This window comes from Stegostoma tigrinum, chromosome 43 (genome assembly GCF_030684315.1).
Source record: "Stegostoma tigrinum isolate sSteTig4 chromosome 43, sSteTig4.hap1, whole genome shotgun sequence".
Lineage (NCBI taxonomy): Eukaryota > Metazoa > Chordata > Chondrichthyes > Orectolobiformes > Stegostomatidae > Stegostoma > Stegostoma tigrinum.
In genome coordinates this window covers 6326669-6346521 of record NC_081396.1, presented here as the reverse complement: position 1 = coordinate 6346521, position 19853 = coordinate 6326669, and the positions used below count along the sequence as shown (strand labels likewise).

General features: G+C 54.6%; 1 protein-coding gene across 1 annotated transcript in view; it reads right to left on the bottom strand.

Moving 5' to 3' along the window:
- The window catches only part of tep1 (telomerase-associated protein 1), a 40683-nt gene extending 21381 nt beyond the window's left edge, over positions 1–19302 (bottom strand). The window contains exons 1-12 of the mRNA XM_059641820.1: positions 19235–19302; positions 16904–17291; positions 16294–16458; positions 12919–13053; positions 11975–12136; positions 11244–11387; positions 10589–10713; positions 9878–10035; positions 6661–6770; positions 3824–3914; positions 2512–2692; positions 1329–1557 (exon numbers count right to left, since the gene is read on the bottom strand). Of these exons, the coding sequence (XP_059497803.1) occupies positions 1329–1557; positions 2512–2692; positions 3824–3914; positions 6661–6770; positions 9878–10035; positions 10589–10713; positions 11244–11387; positions 11975–12136; positions 12919–13053; positions 16294–16458; positions 16904–17281 (1878 nt within the window). The 5' untranslated portion in view covers positions 17282–17291; positions 19235–19302. The remainder of the gene's footprint in view (positions 1–1328; positions 1558–2511; positions 2693–3823; positions 3915–6660; positions 6771–9877; positions 10036–10588; positions 10714–11243; positions 11388–11974; positions 12137–12918; positions 13054–16293; positions 16459–16903; positions 17292–19234) is intronic.
- Between the last annotated feature and the right edge of the window lie 551 nt (positions 19303–19853).

Genomic DNA, 19853 nt, shown 5'->3' with positions numbered 1-19853 from the left:
CGTCCTCAGCTCCCACCTCCCTGCCTCCCCGACCCCGCCACTCCCCGCCCCGATCCCCTTCGCCAATTTAAAAACCCCTCGGCCTCCAATACCCTCCATGACCCAGCCTCAAGAGCCCCCGCCACCTCTGCGGTAAAGAATCCCACAGACTCACTACTACCCCCCACCTCCCGGAGAGATGGAAAAATCCTCCCCATCTCCCCCTGTCAGGGTCCCCCCCTCACGCTCTGCAATCCTCAGAATTTTTGTGTTGGTACCCTGAAAGGAGGACGGGGGGCCCCGGGACCACAGGGCCAGGTCTCAGTCCAAGGAACTGCCTGTCGGTCAGAGATTGGCTTTTTTTCTTACACAGCATGCCACAAGGGGAGCGGTGGCAAAGGGGTCACCGGATCTGAAACGTGAGCTCCGCTATCTCTCTCCCCAGGCACTGCCAGACCCAAGCAGCTTTTTGGGCCATTTCTCTTCCTGTTCGCAATCTCACGGCTGCCTGGCTTGTGAAATTGCGGAAGGGTTCCGGAGATCGAGTGTCACCGAAACTCCGCGGAAGCCTGCGCAGGTAGACAGGGCAGTGACGGGGGTGGGGGGGGGGTGTTTGGGACGCTGGCCTTTATGGGTCAGTGCGTTGAGTACGGGGAGCTGAGAGGGTCATGATGCGGCTGTGCAGGGACATTGGTTAGGGCCGCTTTGGGAATACTGTGTTCAATCCCGGTCTCCCTGCTACAAGAAGGGTGTTGTGAAAGGGTTCGGACAAGATTTACAGGGATGTCAGAGGGTTTGAGCTACAGGGAGAGGCTAGGGATGTTTTCCTTGGAGCGTCGGAGGCTGAGGGGTGACCTTGTAGAGGTTTATAACATCGTGAGGGGCATGGACAGGGGGAATGGACAAGGTATTCCCCCCCCAAGGGTAGGGGGTAGTCCAAAACTAGAGTGGGGTAGGTTTAAGGTGAGAGGGGAAAGATTTAAAAGGGACCCCTATCACACAGAGGATGGGGGGGAAGGAGCTGCTGGAGGAAGTGGGTGGGGGCCGGTACAGTTACAACATTTAAAAGGCATCTGGATGGGGACATGGATAGGAAGGGTTTAGAGGGATAGGGGGCCAAATGCTGGCCAATGGGACTGGACGGATTTGGGATATCTGGGTTGGCACGCTCAGGTCGGGCCGAAGGGTCTGTTTCCGCCCTGTGCGGCTCTATCCGTTTCAGGAAGCACGCCAGCACTTCGGGTTCGGCAAGTTCCAAAGGAATGGCGCCTCCGACCACCCCACCCCACCAGCCCCTCCTCCACAAACCATCACCACCCCCGCCCCCCCACCCCTCATGCCCACCTTACCATCGGGCTCCTCCTGATCTGGGCCTGGTCTTCCTCCTCCTTGGTCCTGGTCCTGGGCACGTACAGGCCTTTGGCGCTGACACAAGGCTGTGTCATGTTGTGGCTCACGCTGCACAGGACAGCCGTGCGTCCCGGGAGCGGGGACATGTTGTGCGAGGCGGAGATCTCCACGGCCGCCGCCAAGGCCCGCCGGTACCTCTCCAGTATCTCACGGTCATACCGAACAATCCTGGTCTCGCGGAGAGAGAGAGTGAGAGTGAGAAATGGTTCCAGCTAATCTCAAGTCAAGAGGGTGCTGCCCCGACGTCTGAACCCTTGAAGACACCGAAACAGGCCCTTCTACCCCAAACTATCCCCGTGCGCAATCCATTCCCCTGAGGCCCCTGCCTGCTCACGTCTTTAAGACGCCCCAAAGCGTCCTGCCACTTTCCCTGGCGACGTGTTCCAGCTAGCGACCGCCCTCTTCCCCTGAAACCAATGGACCCCTGGGGTTTGACCCTTCCAGCCTGGGAGAGAGACATGGGCGAGCCACCCTGTCCTCTCATCGTTGTACAATGTTCTATCAGCTTGTTTCCTACCACCCCCACCCCCGCGCCCCCACAACCAGCCTGTGACGCTCCAGGGAGCAACGACCCAAGAGTTGGTCCAACCTCTCCCTCTGGCCAATCCACTCCTAGAACCAGGCAACATCAGAGTAAACAAAGGGGGCGGAGATCGCTGGAGAAACTCAGCGGGTCAGGCCGCATCCGTGCGGAGAGAGGAAAATCCGAGCTAACATTTCGGGAGCCCGCCTCGGTAGGAGAAGTCTTCCCACCTGTTCGGTTTCCGACTGCGCCCCGCGGAGGTCCGGGATGATGTTGCGTCCGGGGAAACTGAGCGTCGGCGGGGGGGGGGGGGGGGGGAGATTGTCTTCACCGCCACAGCTCTATGAAAGCCTTCGGTCAGGCCGCACTCCACGGGGATAGCGCGGCCCGGTCCGAATCCCTGGAATTCCCTCCCTGAGGCAGGGTGTGCGGAAGGAGCAAATAAATGCTGGGCCCAACATTTCCCACAAACGTTCGAGGAAACAGGATCTTGCTTATCCCGCGATGACCACAAGTCAGGGTCAGAACCACCTCGTTCCCACGGTGACAGCCCACTGGGGGTTTTTTGGGGGGGGGGGGGGCGGGCAGCGCGGTTTCACCTGCTTTTCCTTAGATCCTCCAACTTCTTGGTTGCCCACTGGTGCACGAACTCGATGCGTTTGCCGCGAAACTGAAGGGGTGCCGCCCTGGAGCGGGCAAGGAACTGCATGCGTCTCCGAGGCAAACGGAGAGACTCCAGGGCCTTCTGGACCAGGGCCGCTTTCGTCGGCAGGGGCTCGTCTGTCCAGGAAAGGATGGGAGGTTTTGTTCAGAAGGGCTTAGAAGCCGAGCCGTCAAACCGACACAATTCGGGGATGGGTGGTGGGGTTGGGGGGGGGGGGGGGGTGGGGAGATTGGGGTTGGATCCAACTGTTTTCTGGTCTGATTGAACCAATCGGATGCCAGTTTCAATTGAAATCAGGGCCTGGCAGTTAACTGTCAGTCATCATCTACCTTGTCCAATTCAAAGGCTGGCTGTAGAACAGAGGGGCTTAGGTGGTTTCAGGTATATAACTCTTGGACGTTTGCCTCACGGGCAGACAGGGTGGTTAGGAAGGCGTTCAGCATGCTCGCCTTCATCGCTCAGACCTTTGAGTGCAGTTGGGGACGTCATGTCGATGTTGGTGAGGCCTCTTCTGTGTCCCGTTCCGGCCTCCCTGTTACAGGAAAGGGTGCTTTTGAGCTAGAGAGGGGTCAGAAGAGATTTACCGGGAAAGGAGGGTTTGAGTTGTAAGGAGAGGCTGGGACTTTGTTGCCCTGGAGCAGACGGGTGGCCTCGGAGAGGTTTATAAAACCACGAGGGGTACAGATATAGAGTGTATGGCAGGCATCTTTTCCTCAGGGTTGGGGGGGTGCGGAATTTCAAGACTAGGGGGCACAATTTTAAGGAGAGACATTTAAATAAGACCTGAAGAGCACCACAGAGGGTGAATTGTGCGTTTCCTGAGGAAGTGGTGGATGTAGGGGCAGTTCCGACGTTTAAAAGCCATTCGGATAAATACATGAATAGGGAAAGGTCTGGGCAAATATGGGCTAGGAGCAGACAGCGGGGGACAGCTTCAGTTTGGGATCAGGGTCGGCACGGACCGGCTGGGCCGAAGAGTCTGTTTCTGTGCTGTGTGAGCCTCTGCAAGAGGCCACCACCGTGACCGCGGGGTCTGGAGTCACGTGGAGGGGCCCAGGAAGGGTGAATGATCGTCTCCCTCTCAGAGTCGCCACCTGGAGTCTGCAACCCCCGGGTATATTCTTTCTCGTTGCTTGTTTAACGATCGTCTGCCGTGGGCCAGATTCGAAACCAGGGCTCACGTCGTTAGTTGGGTTTGGGTGGGGGGGGGGCATTGGGGGGGTGGGGAAGGGAGGTAACGCGCTCACCTTTCTCGTCCAACCTTCGCTGCAATTCATTCAGGGCCTGGTAGGCGGCCAGAAATCGGAACGGGAACTGCCGGCTACGGATGACCGAGTCCTGCGGACAGAGGAAAAGGGGCCGGGGGGGGTGGTTAGATGGGGTGGGGGTTGAGCTTTCGGACCGGAAACTGCACCGGATATCCATCCGGAGGCCGCAGCCAGAGAGTCAAACAGGGCAGGATGGTAGGCCCCACACGGTCTATCGCATCCACCCCTCTCTCCCACAGACCCCACCCCTCCTAGCCCTCTCCGCGCCCCCTCCACCACAAAAATGGACTCCCTCTCCCCCAAACTTTGGGAGCAATGATTTTCGCGGAACCACCCTTCACTCTATCCAGTCACGGAAACGGCTCCAAACCTGCACTGAGGCCTTGTTTTCCCACGCTAGGCCCGAAGCCTGTTCTGACGCGACGAGTGCTCGCCAAAGAGCCGCGAGGTTTCCCTGCCTCGACCACGCCACCCCACCCCCCCAAAACCTCCCAGAAAATTCCGGGCCAAGATGTTTCTCCCCCTCAAACCCTCTCCTTCGCTTTAAAATGTAACCACCCCCCTCCCAAAACCCAATCCTTGTGACTGACGCTTCGGCCCAGCTGCTTCCTACTACCCACCCTGCCCCTGATAACTTTATCCACCTCTCTCAGGATCCAAGCCACCCCACTCCCCGACAAATTGCAAAGAAAACAACTCGAGCTTATCCAGCCCCTCCCCATCGATAAACCGCTCCGTCCTGGGCTACGTCCTGGTGAATCTCCCTCTGCATTCCGCCCCCCACCAACAGTACAATCACATCCTTCCTATAGTGGGTGGGGGCGACCAGAACCGCACAAAGTGCCCTTGCTGTGGGCCTCACAAAGCCCTGCCTGGCTCCCACATCACGTCCTGGCTCCTACAGTCCTGATAAAGATGTGCCCCCCCGACCCCCAGCTCCCTCGCTAACTGCCCCGTTAACTCCATCCTGCTGCCTTCTGTTGGTCAAATATCCCAGAATCCCCTCTGCTCCTCCGGGTGCAGCAAAGACGGATGAAACACAGCTCCCCGCGAAATCTGCAGCGTTACGTTTGCGCCTGTCGCGTTGCACATGCAAGCTTCCACCCCTACCCCACAGCGATGCTCAAAAGCGCCTGGCTTGCTCCCGTCAGAGGTCCATTCCCATCAGCCGCCTGACGGAGCTGCTTCCGCCCCAGAAGTGCCTGCCGCACAGGTCAACGGCGCCCCCCCCCCCCCCCCAACACCGCCCCCCTGCCGTTCAAATACTGTTTCTCCAACCCCACCTTCCCCAGGAAGTTCGACGCAAACGGCCTGGGATTTGTCAGAGGTAGACAGCGGCGCGTCTCGTCTCGGCAGGACAGAAACGCCGGAGCGCTTCGATGCAGTGGGATCTGGGTGACCCCGCGTGTGAACGGCAGGAGATGAGCGCGCGGGTGCAGCTGGTTCATAAGGGCGTACGAGTTTTGGCGTCTGTTTCAGAAGGAACGGCGTATTAAAGCAGAGGAGCGTTGCTTCAACTCTTCGTAGAGTTAGTGAGGCCGCGACCAGAGTATTGTGCACAAAGTTGGTTCCCCTGGAGTTGCACTGCAGGCAGCTCAGATGAGGCTCAATTGAGCCTCAGGAACATTTGAGGACTCTGAGACTAGACTCATTGCAGTTTAGAAGGATGAAGAGAAGGGGGGCTCTGACTGAAATGTACAGAATACTGAACAGCCTGGATGGAGCGGATGTTGGGAAGATGCTTCCATCTGTAGGAGCTCTAGGACCCGAGAGCACAGCCTCAGAGTAAAGGGACGAGCAGAGATATAGAGAAACTTCTTCAGACCGGAGAGTGGTAAGTCTACAGAATTCCCTGCCACAGGAGGAGGCCGGGTCGTTGAGTAGATTTAAGACTGAGATACATGGGTTCCTGATTATCAAGGGTTACAGGGAGAAAGCGGGAGAATGGGGTTGAGGGACTTGTCAGCCGCGATTGAATGGCAGAGCAGACTAGATGGGCCGAATGGCCTAATTTCTCCTCCCGTGGCCTTATGGAGCTGTTCCAGAAACGAGGGGATTTGTCTTGTGGAGAGAGTTTGAGCAGGTGAGGCTCGATACGAGCGAAACGGGGGGAGGTCTAACCGAGGGACAGACGGCGCGAAAGGGTATGGAGGAAGCAGATGAAGAGAGGATGTTTCCTCGTGCGGGACGATCTAGAACGGGAGGTCACAGTTTTACGGCGGGGGTGGGAGAGGTTTAAAACAGAGACAGGTGATAACGTATTTCCCTCAAGGGGTGACGAATCCATGGAATTCACTCTGCGGATGCTGGCACGCAGAGTAAATTTAAGGAGATGGCCAGGTTTTCAGTTTGGAACGGGGTGAAGGGTTATGGAGAGGCGGGCAGGAGACAGAGCTGAGGTCAGTCGCGATAGTATTTAACGGCAGTGAAGGCTCGAAAGGCCTCCTCCCTATCCCATTTAGGTCTCCCTTCAGTAGGAAGGACGTCCTTGAACTCAAGAAGGTGTGAGAAAGATCGACAAGGACGTTGGAGGGTTTGAGCTACGGGGAAAGGGTGCAGTGGTCTATCCTTTTTTCACGCAGAGGGTGTGTGGAACGAGCTGCCAGAGGAAGTGGGTACTGTTACAACATTTAAAAGGCATCTGGATGGGCACGTGGACAGAAAGGGTTTACGGGGATAGGGGGCCGAACGCTGGGCAAACGGGGCTGGATTTATTTAGCATGTGCGCTTGGCGCAGGTGGAGAGCCCGTCTCCAGGGCGAAGAATCGCACCTGCTACCCCAGACTCTCACCCCCACCCCTCTCCTCGCCACCCACCTTGTCCGTCAGCCTCCTCAGGAGTTGGCTGTGGTGCGGGGTGCTGATGCCAGCTGCGATCATGTTCCTCAGGTTACGCAGCATCGCCATGAATGGGAGCTTCTGGTGATCTGGAGTTGGGGGAGGGGAAGAGAAAGACAGCGTTGAAACTGAGATGGACGGCATTGAGCAGCAGAGGCTCATTTGTGCCACTGACCCTCAGCCTTTAGGCAGGGAAGCAGCTGCCCCTCAGCTCACACACCCCCAGACACCTCCTTCAGCCCCTTGATCCTTCTTGAGGTGGAGGAGGGTTGGTTTAGGGACGAAGCCACATGAGGTTGGTGGGAGGGGGGGGGGGGCGTGACCCCGTGCTGCCACTTGAAGAGCCAACGGTGATGAGCTGTCACTGAGAAAGTGCGCAACTTGTGAGACCTCGTGTTTCTGTTGTGGAAGTTGGAACAATAGAAGCAGCCTGGCCAGGTGTAGCCAGCTTCCACAGACCAGGCTTTCTAATTTATAGAATTTTTAAAATTTTGTTTTTACAGAATCCCTACAGTGTGGAAACTGGACCTACGGCCCGACAAATCCACACCCACCTTCAGAGCATCCCACCCAGACCCATCTACCTATCCTCCACCTCCCTGAACACTCTGGTCAATTTAGCACAGCCAATCTACCCAGCCTACACAACTTTGGACTGTGGGAGGAAACCGGAGCAAACCCACACAGAAAGAATTCGCAAACTTCACACAGTCGCCTGAGGGTGGAATCAAACCCGGGTCCCTGGCGCTGTGAGGCTGCAGTGCTAGCCACCGAGCGACTGGGCTGCCCAAATTCTGAGGTTTAGTTTTCAGCAGAAGATATGAGGCAGTTGGCAGCTTCAGGGAATGTATCCTGGCTGCTACTCTCTCTGAATCTTGAGATGTGATTTCCTCCCGGATTGGAGAACTGCATGTGAGAATCTGTGTCTGAATTTTCATTTTATTTTGCAAAGGGGCATGTTTAGGGGGTTGTTACTGTATTGGAACAGTTAACTAGTAATCAGTACTGTATCTATTATCCAGTTAAGCTTTCCGATAGTTAGGTAATTCTAAATTCCTCTTTGTTTTGTTTATATTTTAACACTAATGTTTGAATAAATTGTGTTTCGCTTCACATCAAGTAGCTTGATGGGTCACATCTCATCCGGAACACTCACTTCACCATCTAACCTCCAAACAAGGACATGTTAGAGTCTAGGCTACCGTCTTAAACTATTTTGTGGGGGACCTGGTCTGGTCTGGTCCAGAGCAGCGTAAAGGGGGACTTTCTAACGTGTTGCGCCTCTCCGCCAAAATTGAGACCCACCATTCCCAAAATTGTGACAAAATTTAAAGATAAAGGATGACGGACACTTTCCACAAATTATGGTCAGACAGCAGTGTTTTTTGTGCTTAACGAGAAACCCAACCTTCTTTTTCTTAACAGCACCCCCCCCCCCCGGCCCCAGCAACCAAAGCAAGGTCTACTCGCCACATTACAGGGAGGGGCGAGGAACCTTTGGAGAAGGTTCGGACGAGGTTTACCAGGAGGCTGCCTGGATTCGAGGGTACGAGCGGAGGCCAGAGAAACTCGGGCTGTTTTCTCCGGAGCAGCGGTGGCTGACGGGAGACTCGCCAGAAGTTTATATAATTGGGAGATGCAGAGATAGGGTTGGCGGTCAGAATCCTTAGCTCCCACCTACCGGCGAGTTGAAATGCCTAAAACTAGGGGGTGTGCGTTTAAGGTGAGGCGGGCGGAAAGGTCAAAGGAGAGTGGTAGGAGTGTGGAATGTGCTGCCAGGGACGGTGGTGGAGGCAGATGCAATAGGCTGTTTAAGGGCTATTAGGTACGCATACCACTATAAAAGGAACAGAGGGATAAGGACCAACAGCAGGCAGGAGTGATGAGTTTAACTTTGGTGTCATGTTGAACACAATGTTGTGGGCCAAAGAGTTTGTTCCTGTGCTGTACAGTTGCAGTTTCTACGTTCTACTTGAAGTAATTAGACTCCACCTACAGGTAAATGGCTCAACTGAACTAATTAGCACTGTACCCCCCACTTATAGACCTCCACCTACTTCTCAACAGAGACGGAGAAGAAAACCCGGGTGTTCTGGGTGGAGGAGAAGACTGCAAACGCAATTCAGCAGTTGTGCAATCATCCTTCTCCAGATGCTCCCACCCGCTTCCTGGAGGCACAGGTTCACTTGTGAAAGGTCTCTGACTTATTAAGGAAAAAATAATAGCTACGGCTGCTGGAAACTTCAACTGATTTTGTTCAGGCTTACGATGCAGAGGACAGAGTCAGCTCTTGAGCTGCTGGGGATCAGACCGCTTCTGTGCGTCTCGTTCAAAGCCCCCACGCTCCTCAGATACCCGAAAGCCAATCCCATGATTGCTGGCGGGATTTGTGGTCGGCAACAGCTCGCGAGTCGGCTTCTGATCGCCAACTCAATTCCCATTTCAACATAACCCTAACAGCTCCAGTTCATCTGAAAACTACACTTTGACCACAGCTCAAAGCAGCTGCGAAAACAGTGCTGGCATTGAGCATTCAGCTATTGGCTTTCATGCGCAGCCTCCCCCGATTTCAAAGCAGTTCCTTTGTCATTTTGGTCCACGGTAAGAGTATACCGGAAATAAAAATCATTAAGGAGTCTTAATATGTCAAGTTATACGCTGATGATTCCCAATTTTTCACCGCTAACTACAGAGTTGTAACAACAAGCAATTATTGTTAAGCAGAGAGACCGAGCTGTCTGTCTGCCTTGGGCACAAAGAGAGGTAAATTGGGGAATTCCCCGCAGTTTGTAGAATCTTGAAGTTTCCAGACAACTCCCATAATACATCGATTTCCACTGGGGTTCCCAACTGAGTTGCGACACCTTCTAATCTGCTGCCCCCCACAACTTTGTCCTTCTAGATGGTAGAGGAACAGGTGGGGTGGGGGGGGAGGGTCTGCAAAGTGCCTTCTGAGGAGCCTCAACAAGTCTCTGCAGGACGTCTTGTAGATGGTACACACTGCTGTGGCTGTGCCTAAGCAGTGGGTTTTGGAAGGTGCTGTTTGAGGAGCCTCGGTGAGTCTCTGCAGGGCGTCTTGTAGATAGTACACACTGCTGCGGCTGTGCCTGAGCAGTGGAGGGAAGCGGGTGTTTGTGGGTATTGAGCCAGGGTTTCAGTGAAAAGCCCTTTCCTGGGGGGACGCCCAGGTAAATACCTATGAGCTGCTCCCAGACTGCGGCAGTGTTGCCATGCAATGAGAGCTGCCTCTCCCAGGACTCCGGCAACTCAAACTTCATCCTTTTCCCGGCTCTGCGGGAATCCCAGGGCCCGGGCAACCGACTGCGGGAAAAGGACTGGAGGTCAGCTGGGTACCTGGTGGGAAAGAAACACCATGTCAAAACCAGACAAAAGGAGACCGTGGTAAATTATGGTGTTAAATCTAACCGCAAACAGGGAGCTTTACTCTGTATCTAACCCCGTGCTGTCCCTGTCCCTGGGAGTGTTTGATGGGGGATAGTGTAGAGGGAGCTTCACTCTGCATCTAACCCCATGCTGTCCCTGCCCTGGGAGTGTGTGATGGGAGGAACAGTGTAGAGGGAGCTTTACTCTGCATCTAACCCCGTGCTGTCCCTGTCCCTGGGCATGTGTAATGGGGGATAGTGTAGAGGGAGCTTCACTCTGCATCTAACCTCGTGCTGTCCCTGTCCCTGGGAGTGTTTGATGGGGAGGGGGGGGGGTGCAGTGTAGAGGGAGCTTTTCTCTGCATCTATCTAACCCTCAGCCACCAGAGACTGGAGCAGGGCTTGAAGCCATTCTCTGGGTGGGTGGGGGAGGCAGGGGACTCTGGATGATGAGAGCGTGGACAATATCAGCGCACCACCTGCTGTTGGCAGTATGACACTACACCGCTCACCCCCACACTCACCTTCGACCCAACAGACACATGACGTGATAGGCTGGCTCCTTCAGGTGCAGCCAACGGACCAGCTTCTTCAGAGAGAAGGGAGTTTTTGGGTTGGTCTCATTTGCAGTCAGAGAGGATCGTTGCAGCTGAGAGAGATGGAGAGAGACATGACAGTGCAGAGACAACATGGATTCATGTTGGACCCAACCGCCTTCCCGTTCACTCCCATCGGATACAATCCCAATGCACCCAAACCCCCTTCCCGTTCCCTCCCGTCGGACACAATCCCAATGGACTCAAACCCCCTTCCCATTCCCTCCCATCGGACACAATCCCAATGGACTCAAACCCCCTTCCCATTCCCTCCCATCGGACACAATCCCAATGGACTCAAACCCCCTTCCCGTCCACTGCCAATGGCATACTTCCCAACTGATGACAACACTGTTTTGAAAAAAAAACCCACAAAAAGGAACAAGCCCACTTGGACCATTTGGCACTGACGAGGCCAGCAGACGAGAACATTAAACAGAGCCCAGTCCTCCTCACCAACATCTGGGGACTCGTGCCAAAGCCGGGAGGGCTTCAGATTAATTTAGGGTGCCTGGTTGGCACGGATGGGTCTGTGACCGTGTTGGTACGGCCCCCGGATCGCCAGGTCACCCCCGACACTCACTCTCTTTGAGCAGTTCTTGCAGCGCTGCTTCCTGCTGTTGTACTTGGCCAACTGGTACTCATCGAACCCTTTAAACCGGTCGGACAGAGACTGCCGCAGACACGAGGGGTAGGGGGCCAGGCTCCCGGTGTTCGATGCCAAACTCTGGGGGTTAGAGACAGACAGAGAGAGAGAGAGAGAGAGAGAGAGAGAGAGAGAGAGAGAGAGAGAGAGAGAGAGAGAGAGAGAGAGAGAATGAGAGAGAGAGAGAATGAGAGAGAGAGAGAATGAGAGAGAGAGAGAATGAGAGAGAGAGAGAGAGAGAGAGAGAGAGAGAGAATCAGAAAGGACATCAGCTTGCCCTCCCAGCAGGTCAAAGGTCGCCCAGTGTACGGGGCACAGTTCCCACCGTTCAATGTGTTGTACAGACTCCCTTGCCCCTCCCACCCCCATCAGCGCACCCGCTAAATAGGTCCCCCGCTCCCCCCTCGTACCCGCCGAATACGTTCCCCGCTCCCCTGTCCCCGTGTAACCGGCTAACGTGTTCCCCCCACCGCACCACGACCGTCCGCATGTACCCGCCAAATACGTGCGCCCCCCCCAACCATGCCCGTGTAGCCGCTAAATATGTCCCCTGCCCAGCATACCTGCGTAGCTGTCAAAAACATCCCCCTCCACCGTCCTCGTGTACCCAGTATATATGCCTCCCTCACCCGGTGTACCTGGAACATATGCCCCCCCCAGCCCCATACCTGGTACAGCCGTGCCACCTCGATCCAGTCTGAAGGCAGCCGAACAGCCTGGCAGAAATAGCGGCGCAGGTGAGGCCTCGAGGGCAGGAGCCAGGCGCTCAGCGCCAACAGGAAGTTGGCGGTGCTGCGGATGTTCAGTTCCTGCCGTGTGTACAGGGCAACCTGCCAGGGGAGGAGGCAGAGGGGGAGAGACAGGAAGGGTGTCAGGGGAAGGAGGGTAAGGAGCGGGGGAGAGAGGGAGGAGGGGGGGGAAGCGGAGCAGAGGGGGAGAGACAGGAACGGGGTCAGGGAGAGAGAGTGAACAAAGCGGCAGCAGAGAGGGGTGTGAACAGTGCAGAGGGGGAGAGACAGGAACGGGGTCAGGGGAGAGAGGAAAAAGAGCAGTGGGGAGGGGGGTTCGGGGAAGAGAGATGTCAGTTACTAAATATCAACAGCACACAGGCCACGACACCAACACACTCATCCAAACCAACACATAGTCAGTGAGACAAGGATTCACCCCCCCCATCCCCTACAAATTCCTCAATCAACAGATACCCTTTTGTACAAACTGCCCCATTTCCTTCGCTCTCACACACACACTCCTGTGTCTGGGGAGGTCTCTCTAACCCTCTCTCTCACACACACACACACACACTCCTGTATCTGGGGAGGTCTCTCTAACCCTCTCTCTCCCATACACACACACTCCTGTATCTGGGGAGGTCTCTCTAATCCTCTCTCTCACACACACACATACACACACACTCCTGTATCTGGGGAGATCTCTCTAACCCTCTCTCTCTCACACACACACACACACTCCTGTATCTGGGGAGGTCTCTCTAACCTCTCTCTCTCTCTCTCTCTCTCACACACACATACACTCTCACACACACACACTCCTGTGTCTGGAGAGGTCTCTCACTCTTGCTGTTCCCTGTTATGGCCCATCTCTGCACTACCTTCAGGAGAAACTCAGGATCTTGCTGCGCGATCTCCTCGCAGAGGACCTGCAGCCTTTCACGGGTTTCATCCTCCTTCTCCGCGAGGTTCCCCCCTTTGATGAGAGAGCAGCAAACCTCGTTCAAGAGCTGCACCTGAGAAAGAAAAGTGACAGCAGCATCGCTCAGACCATTGTCTTTCTCGCGTTTTTAACGGTGGACCGGAAAAGTGGGAGGGAACGGCTCAGAGAACCCAGAAACGGTCGAAGGATTGTTGCGTGTCTCCGGAAAGCAAAAGATTTTCAGCCACTTCACGTTCATTGTGGGAGCTGTTTACACAGATGCTGGTCCCACCAGTAGAACATAGAACAGTACAGCTCAGTACAGGCCCTTCAGCCCACAATGTTGTGCCGACCTATTATCCTACTAAGATCGATATACCCTGCGTACCCTCCATTTTACTGTCCTCCATGTGCCGATCCAAGAGTCGCTTAAGTCTCTAAAGTATCTAACTCCACTACCACTGCCAGCAGCGCATTGCACACGCCCACCACACTGCGTGAAGAACCTACCTCCGACATCTCCCCCCGTACCATCCTCCAATCACCTTAAAATGATGCCACCCCCCCCCCCCCCCTCCCCCGGCCTAATAGTCATTTCCGCCCTGGGAAAAAGTCTCTGACCACCCACGCCTCTCATAGTAGGAAGGTGAGGTGCAGAGAAGATTGGGTCCAGAGATGTTCACAACTAGATGCTCGTCTAGCAACAGTACCTCAGAGGTCAGTGTATTGGTCACCGTTCATTGGTGACAAACCCCTTTGACCTCCCTCAAATTATGGGTTTGGTTCTTCATGGTATGTGGGCCTCAGTGGCTGAGCCTGACACTTATTGCACACCCCCCCCAACCTTGAGAACATGGGGGTGAGCTCCCACCTTGAACCGCTGCACCCCTGTGGTGTAGGTAGACCCTCAAGAAGGGAATTCCAGGGACTCTGACCCGGCCACACTGAAGGAACGGCCGATATACTTCCAAGTCGGGATGGTGAGTGGCCCGCAGTGGGAGCTGGTGTTCCCATGTATCTGCTACCCCAACCTTGTCCTTCTGGATGGTAGAGGAGTGCAGGGGTGTGGAAGGTGCTGTCAGAGGAGCATCGGTGAATTTCTGCAGGGCATCTTGTAGACAGTACGCACTGCTATGGCTGAGCGTCAGCGGAGGAAGGAGCGAATGTTTTACAGAAAGTCAAAAGATATCACCAGGAAATTTGCATTCTGAAGCGGAAGGAAACCTGTGGGATTTGTACTTCTAAAACTGTATACTTCAAAGAATGAATCTCATTTTCGGATGCGAGTGGCGATAGCTCATCTCTCATTCATTGACACGAATTTTGAGGAGGCCTTAAGAAAACCTTCGAGGAGCAAAATTCTGTATTTTTGCAAAAGTCGTCTTTTAATAATTGTGTGCTATTTTACAAACTGTGGCCTGAAACGAGAAAGAACTGATCAAAACCAGGGATTTTCCAGAACGGCTGAAAGTGTTCAAAGCCAATAATGAACTCAGGAGGGGCAGGCGGAGTTTAATTTTGATAAATGCCAGGTATTGCATTTCAGTAAAACAAACAAGGGCAGGGCTTGATGCCTCGGGCCTAGACCCTGCATCAGAAAAGCTTTTCTGATGCAGGGTCTGGGCCTGAAACGTCAGCTTTTGTCCTCCTAAGATGCTGCTTGGCCTGCTGTGTTCATCCAGCTCCACAATTTGTTATCTCGGATTCTCCAGCATCTGTAGTTCCCGTCATCTCTGAAGGGCAGGGCTTGTACAATTAAAAGTAGGGCCCTGGGTAGTGTTGTAAAACAGAGACACCGAGGGGCTCGGGTACATAATTCATTGAAGTTTGCGTCATATGTGGACAGGGTGGCTAAGAAGGTGTGTAGCACACTTGCCTTCATTGCTCAGGCCTTTGAGTGTAGGAGTTGGGACGTCCTGTTGAGGAACTGTGTCCAGTTCTGGTCGCCCCATTGTAGGAAGGACGTTATTTAACTGGAGAGGGTTCAGAAGAGATTCCTGTTGCCAGGAATCGAGGGTTTGAGTTGCAAGGAGGGGATGGAGAAGCTGGGATGTTTTCCACTGGCGTGTTAGAGGTCGAAGAGGTTTAGAAAAATCTTGAGGGGCACAGATTGGGTGAATGGCAGGCGGGCTGGGGAATTTCAAGACTGGGGGGCACAGGTGAGAGGAGAAAGACTCAAAAAAGACAGAAGGGGCAAACGTTCTACGCAGACAGTGGTGCGTGTGTGGAAGGAGCTTCCTGAGGAAGTGCTGGGTGTGTGGACAGGTACAACATTTAAAAGACATTGAGATAAGGACAGGAATGGGAAAGGTTTGGAGGGATATGGGCCAGGCGCAGGCAGGTGGGAATAGCTTAGTTTGGGATGATGGATGGCACGGACTGGTCGGGCTGAAGGGTCTGTTCCTGTGCTGCATGACAGGGACATGATGTGACATACTGTTAGAGGTAGGGCGATGGAGACAATCTGAAGTGGGGAGGACACGAGTGGGGCCGTTGCGAATTCCTCCAAACTTGGGGGACAACAGAGGGGATCCAATTTCACCCGCCAACGAAATTGGCCCAGCAGTCGCTCCCTGCAGGCTCTGTCAGATGATGCTAAAGCCTGGTTCGGCCACAGCTGGAGTATTGTGTCCAATTCTGGTCGCCCCATTACAGGAAAGATGCGGAAGCGTTGGAAAAGGCGCAGGGGAGATCTACCAGGACGTTGCCTGGAATGGAGGGAAGGTTCTTACAAGGAATGGTTGGGAGCGCTCGGGTTTTTCTCTTTAAAACAACGAAGTGACTCAATAGAGGTGTACAAAATGATCAGAGGTATAGATAGAGTGGACAGCCAGAGACTTTTTCCAGAGGGTGGAGGTAGCTATTACGAGTTTGAAAGTGAGTGGAGGTAGATATTGGGGACACGTCAGAGGTAGGTTCTTTACTCAGGGAGTGGTCGGGGTGTGGAATGCATTGCCGGAGAGGGTAGTGGAGTTGCCCTCATTAGGGGCACTTAAGCTGCTATTACATAGGTATATGGATGGTAGCACAAGGTAGGGGTGGAGATTAGATAGACCTTGGGTATAGGGTAAAGGTTCGGCACAACATCATGGGCCGAAGGGCCTGTGCTGTTACATGTTCCATACATCAGTGAGTCAGACATGCTGAAAGTGACCTCAGAAGGACCCACTCAGAGACGCCCACACAGCCACCCCGAAAGCACTGGAGAACTCCCATCCCCCCCCAACACAACAGCGCACTGCGACACGACTGACACGCGGATGCACAGAGCGGCTTGGGGGCTCAAAAGCGTACCAGAGGCGCCCACCCCGGGCAAGGAGTCACGCGCGCTCACCTTCTTCCGCCTCAACACGGCATCCCGGTTCTGCGAGGGGTCTGCAACGTCTTGCAGCTCCTCGTCGGCCAGGTCCACCCGGGCCTGCACCAGGTCCTCGTAATCCTCATTCGACAGGTCGTAGGCGGGCAGCAGCTCAGGCAACTCGGCCGGGACCTCCCAGGCCTGAGGAGCGGAACAGAAGCAGAACGTTCAAAACTGCACCCAAACCTCCTCAATTCTCTTCCAGTCTGTAACTCCCTCCCAGGGGGTATCTGTTATTCTGTATATAAACCCCCCCGAACCCCCTCGATCAGATTCCAGTCTGTTACTCCCTCCCCGGGGGGAATCTGTTATTCTGTATATAAACCCCCCCCGAACCCCCTCGATCAGATTCCAGTCTGTAACTCCCTCCCCGGGGGGGTATCTGTTATTCTGTATATAAACCCCCCCCCGAACCCCCTCGATCAGATTCCAGTCTGTAACTCCCTCCCGGGGGGGTTATCTGTTATTCTGTATATAAACCCTCCCGAACCCCCACGATCAGATTCCAGTCTGTAACTCCCTCCCGGGGGGGTATCTGTTACTTTCAATAACAGGCTGCACACTGAGCCAACATCGAGGTGCCTACCTGCTCCCTGCTGTCAATGGTGCCCTCGGCTCGGCTCTCGGGCTGGCATCCCGGCTCTAGCTGCCGAGGGTCTGGTTTGTGGGCAAGGGAGTGTGGACCACCCCTCCAGGCGCCCAGGCCCAGAGGCAGCCGGGGGTCGAGGGGCTGGCTGAAGCGGAGGGTCGGTTTCGGAAGGCCCGCCCGGGCCCCGGGGGGCGGCACCAGAAACTTGTTCTCCAGCCACGCGGCTGGCAGCCGGATTCTCGGGGTGAGGTGGTGCTGGGCGGAGGTCCTGGGCACTTGGAAGCCTGCTGGTCGGAGGGTGGCCGTGCCCACCCGTGGGGGGCCGGAGCCGAGCCCGGTTCTCGGGCGCGTCAACCGACTACCGTCTGTCTTCATCCTTCGAGTCCTGTCGAGGAGAGAGAACATTCAGAAACAGGCCCTCAACACTTGGGGGTTGGCAGAAAGAAAGAAAGAAAGGGCTCCTTTAAATTTAATGGGACAAGCCCGCATTCAGGTGCAGTTACTGCATCACATATTACTACTGTTGCCCCTTCCCCAACTCTGGGGAGCTCTCCTGAGCTCCTACCACCATTCCAACCCCCAGTCATCTCCTGCCAATTTGGCGGGAAAACCCTGCATCCCCAGGAATTTGGGGGGGGGGGGGGGTGGTGGATGAGGATCGATTGTACGTACTCGGGATAGAGGGAGAGGGAACGGGGCTTGGACCCTCAGTGCCCAGAGTGGGAGGGGAAGGGATGAGCTTCAGGTCCCCTGAACTGCTCTTCCACTCTCCCTGTTTCCTCCCCCAATAAGCCTCGATTCCCTTCCTGATTGAAAACGCTCTCTCTGTTTCAGCCTGGAACTATCTCAGCCTAGAAAACATACACACACTTGAGGAGCAGGAATGCAATACCTCCACCACTCCCTTCAACCTCTTCCCTCCCCCTGGGAGATACACACGCCCTGAGGCGAGCAGTGAGTCAAAATAGATAGCCCCGGGCTCTTGGGAGCAAGGGGCTGGCTTCACTCCCATAGCAATGATGAATGGGATCAATCTGCCCCAAAATCACCAGGAAGTGAGAGAATGGGATACGCTTTGAAATAAATGGACTTATTTCAAAGGAAATGAGGTATAAAAGGAGGGTGGTTTTACTAAAACTATACAAGGCATTTGTCAGACCAAAGTTGGAATACCATGAACAGTTTCGGGCCACATATCTAAGCAAAGATGGACAGACATTGGAGACAGACAAGGAAAGGTTCATTCAGTTGATCCTGGGTAGAGAGGGACTGCCTTATGAGGAGGGGGTGAGTCAGTCGGGCCTGTTCCTCATTGGAATTTAGAAGGATGACGGGTGACCTTATTGAAACAGGTCAGGTTCTGAGGGAGGGCTTGAGAGGGGAAATGTGGAGAGGTTGTTACCCCTCGTGGGGGAGGGTCCAGGACCCAGGTGGGGGCAGCATCTCAGAGCGAGGGGGTCACCCACTGAAGACGGAGATGGGGAGGGATTTCTTCTCTCTTAGAGAGGAGAGTGAATCTGTGAAATTCTTTACTACGGGTGGGGGTGCTGTTGAGGGTATTTGAGGCTGAGATAGAGAGGAATTTTTAATCAGGAAGGGGAATCACGGGTTACAGGGAAAAATGGGAGTTGAGGATGATCAGATCCCATTGAATGGGATAGCAGACTCAATGGGTAGAATGGTCCACTCCTGCCACTCTGTCTTACGTCATTTATGCAACCTCCTTGGGCCAGTGATAGCATGGAGTAACTCAGACAGAAAATCCATTAGGAGAGGGTTAGGGATTTTGCAACCCCACTCAGGGACTGGGATTATCCATTCTCCAGGGTCAGGAGGGCTTGGATACTGGTGCAGGGACAACGAGGGACAGGGGTTTGGGGTATTCCGGGGGCAATGGGACAGGGGTCCAGGGAAACGCTGGGAGAGGGGTGGTGGTGTAAGTGGGACAGTGTTTGGGCCCAATGGGACAGGAGGGGAGACCAATAGGGCAGGTGTTTGGAAAACCCCAGGGGTGGGGCAATGGGGCAGGGGTGTTGGGAACCCCTACAGGGGGCAATAGGGCAGGGGTTTAGGAAACCCCAGTGAGGGAAATGGGGGCAGGAATTTAGGAAATGTCGGGGGTGGGGGCAACGGGAAAGGGATTTAGAAGACCCCGGGGGAGGGCAATGGGGCAGGAATTTAGGAAAATCCGAGGGGGCAATGGGGCAGGGGTTTAAGAAACGCCGAAAGGGAGCAATAGGGCTGGGACCGATGGATCAAGAGTTCGTGAAACCCAGAAAGTGGGGACGATGGGTCAGGAATTTGGGAAACCCCAACTGCAAGCCTCACCTTGGACACCACTTCCGGGGTCTGGCCGGGTGGAGCCTCGCGCGCAGAACGTTCGCAATGTATCTAATATTCGGTTCTGCGCGTGCGCAGTCACTCCCAGGGCCAAACAGAGAAAATCCATGGACACACGTCGGGAGGTAGGAATGGGAAGAGGGAGACACCTACAGGAGAGAGGGAGAGTGATAGACAGAGGGAGGGAGATGGAGTGAGGAAGGGAGACGGATAGGTACAACATGGGGAGATGGAGAGAGATTGACACTAGGAGGGAGGTGGGGCTGGGTAATAGATAGTGAAGGAGGATGGAGAAGGACGGAGACACGGGAGGGCCACAGACAGACTGACATAGAAGGGGAGTGGAAGAGACATTGACAGGGAGGGGAAGGGAATACAGATAGACGCATCGAGAGAGAGATAAATAGACGCAGCGAGAGAATGAGTGATAGTCACAGGGACTAAGGAAGTGATAGAGGGGGAGAGAGAGAGAGAGAGACATACACACCAACGTGTATTCAGTACGTCAATGGAATCAAAGCAATGTGCTCCTTAACACAGGAAGCCTTTTATCTCATGGCTACTGACATAGGATATGGTTTGCCCAGGTTCTGAGCTCCCAATGGGG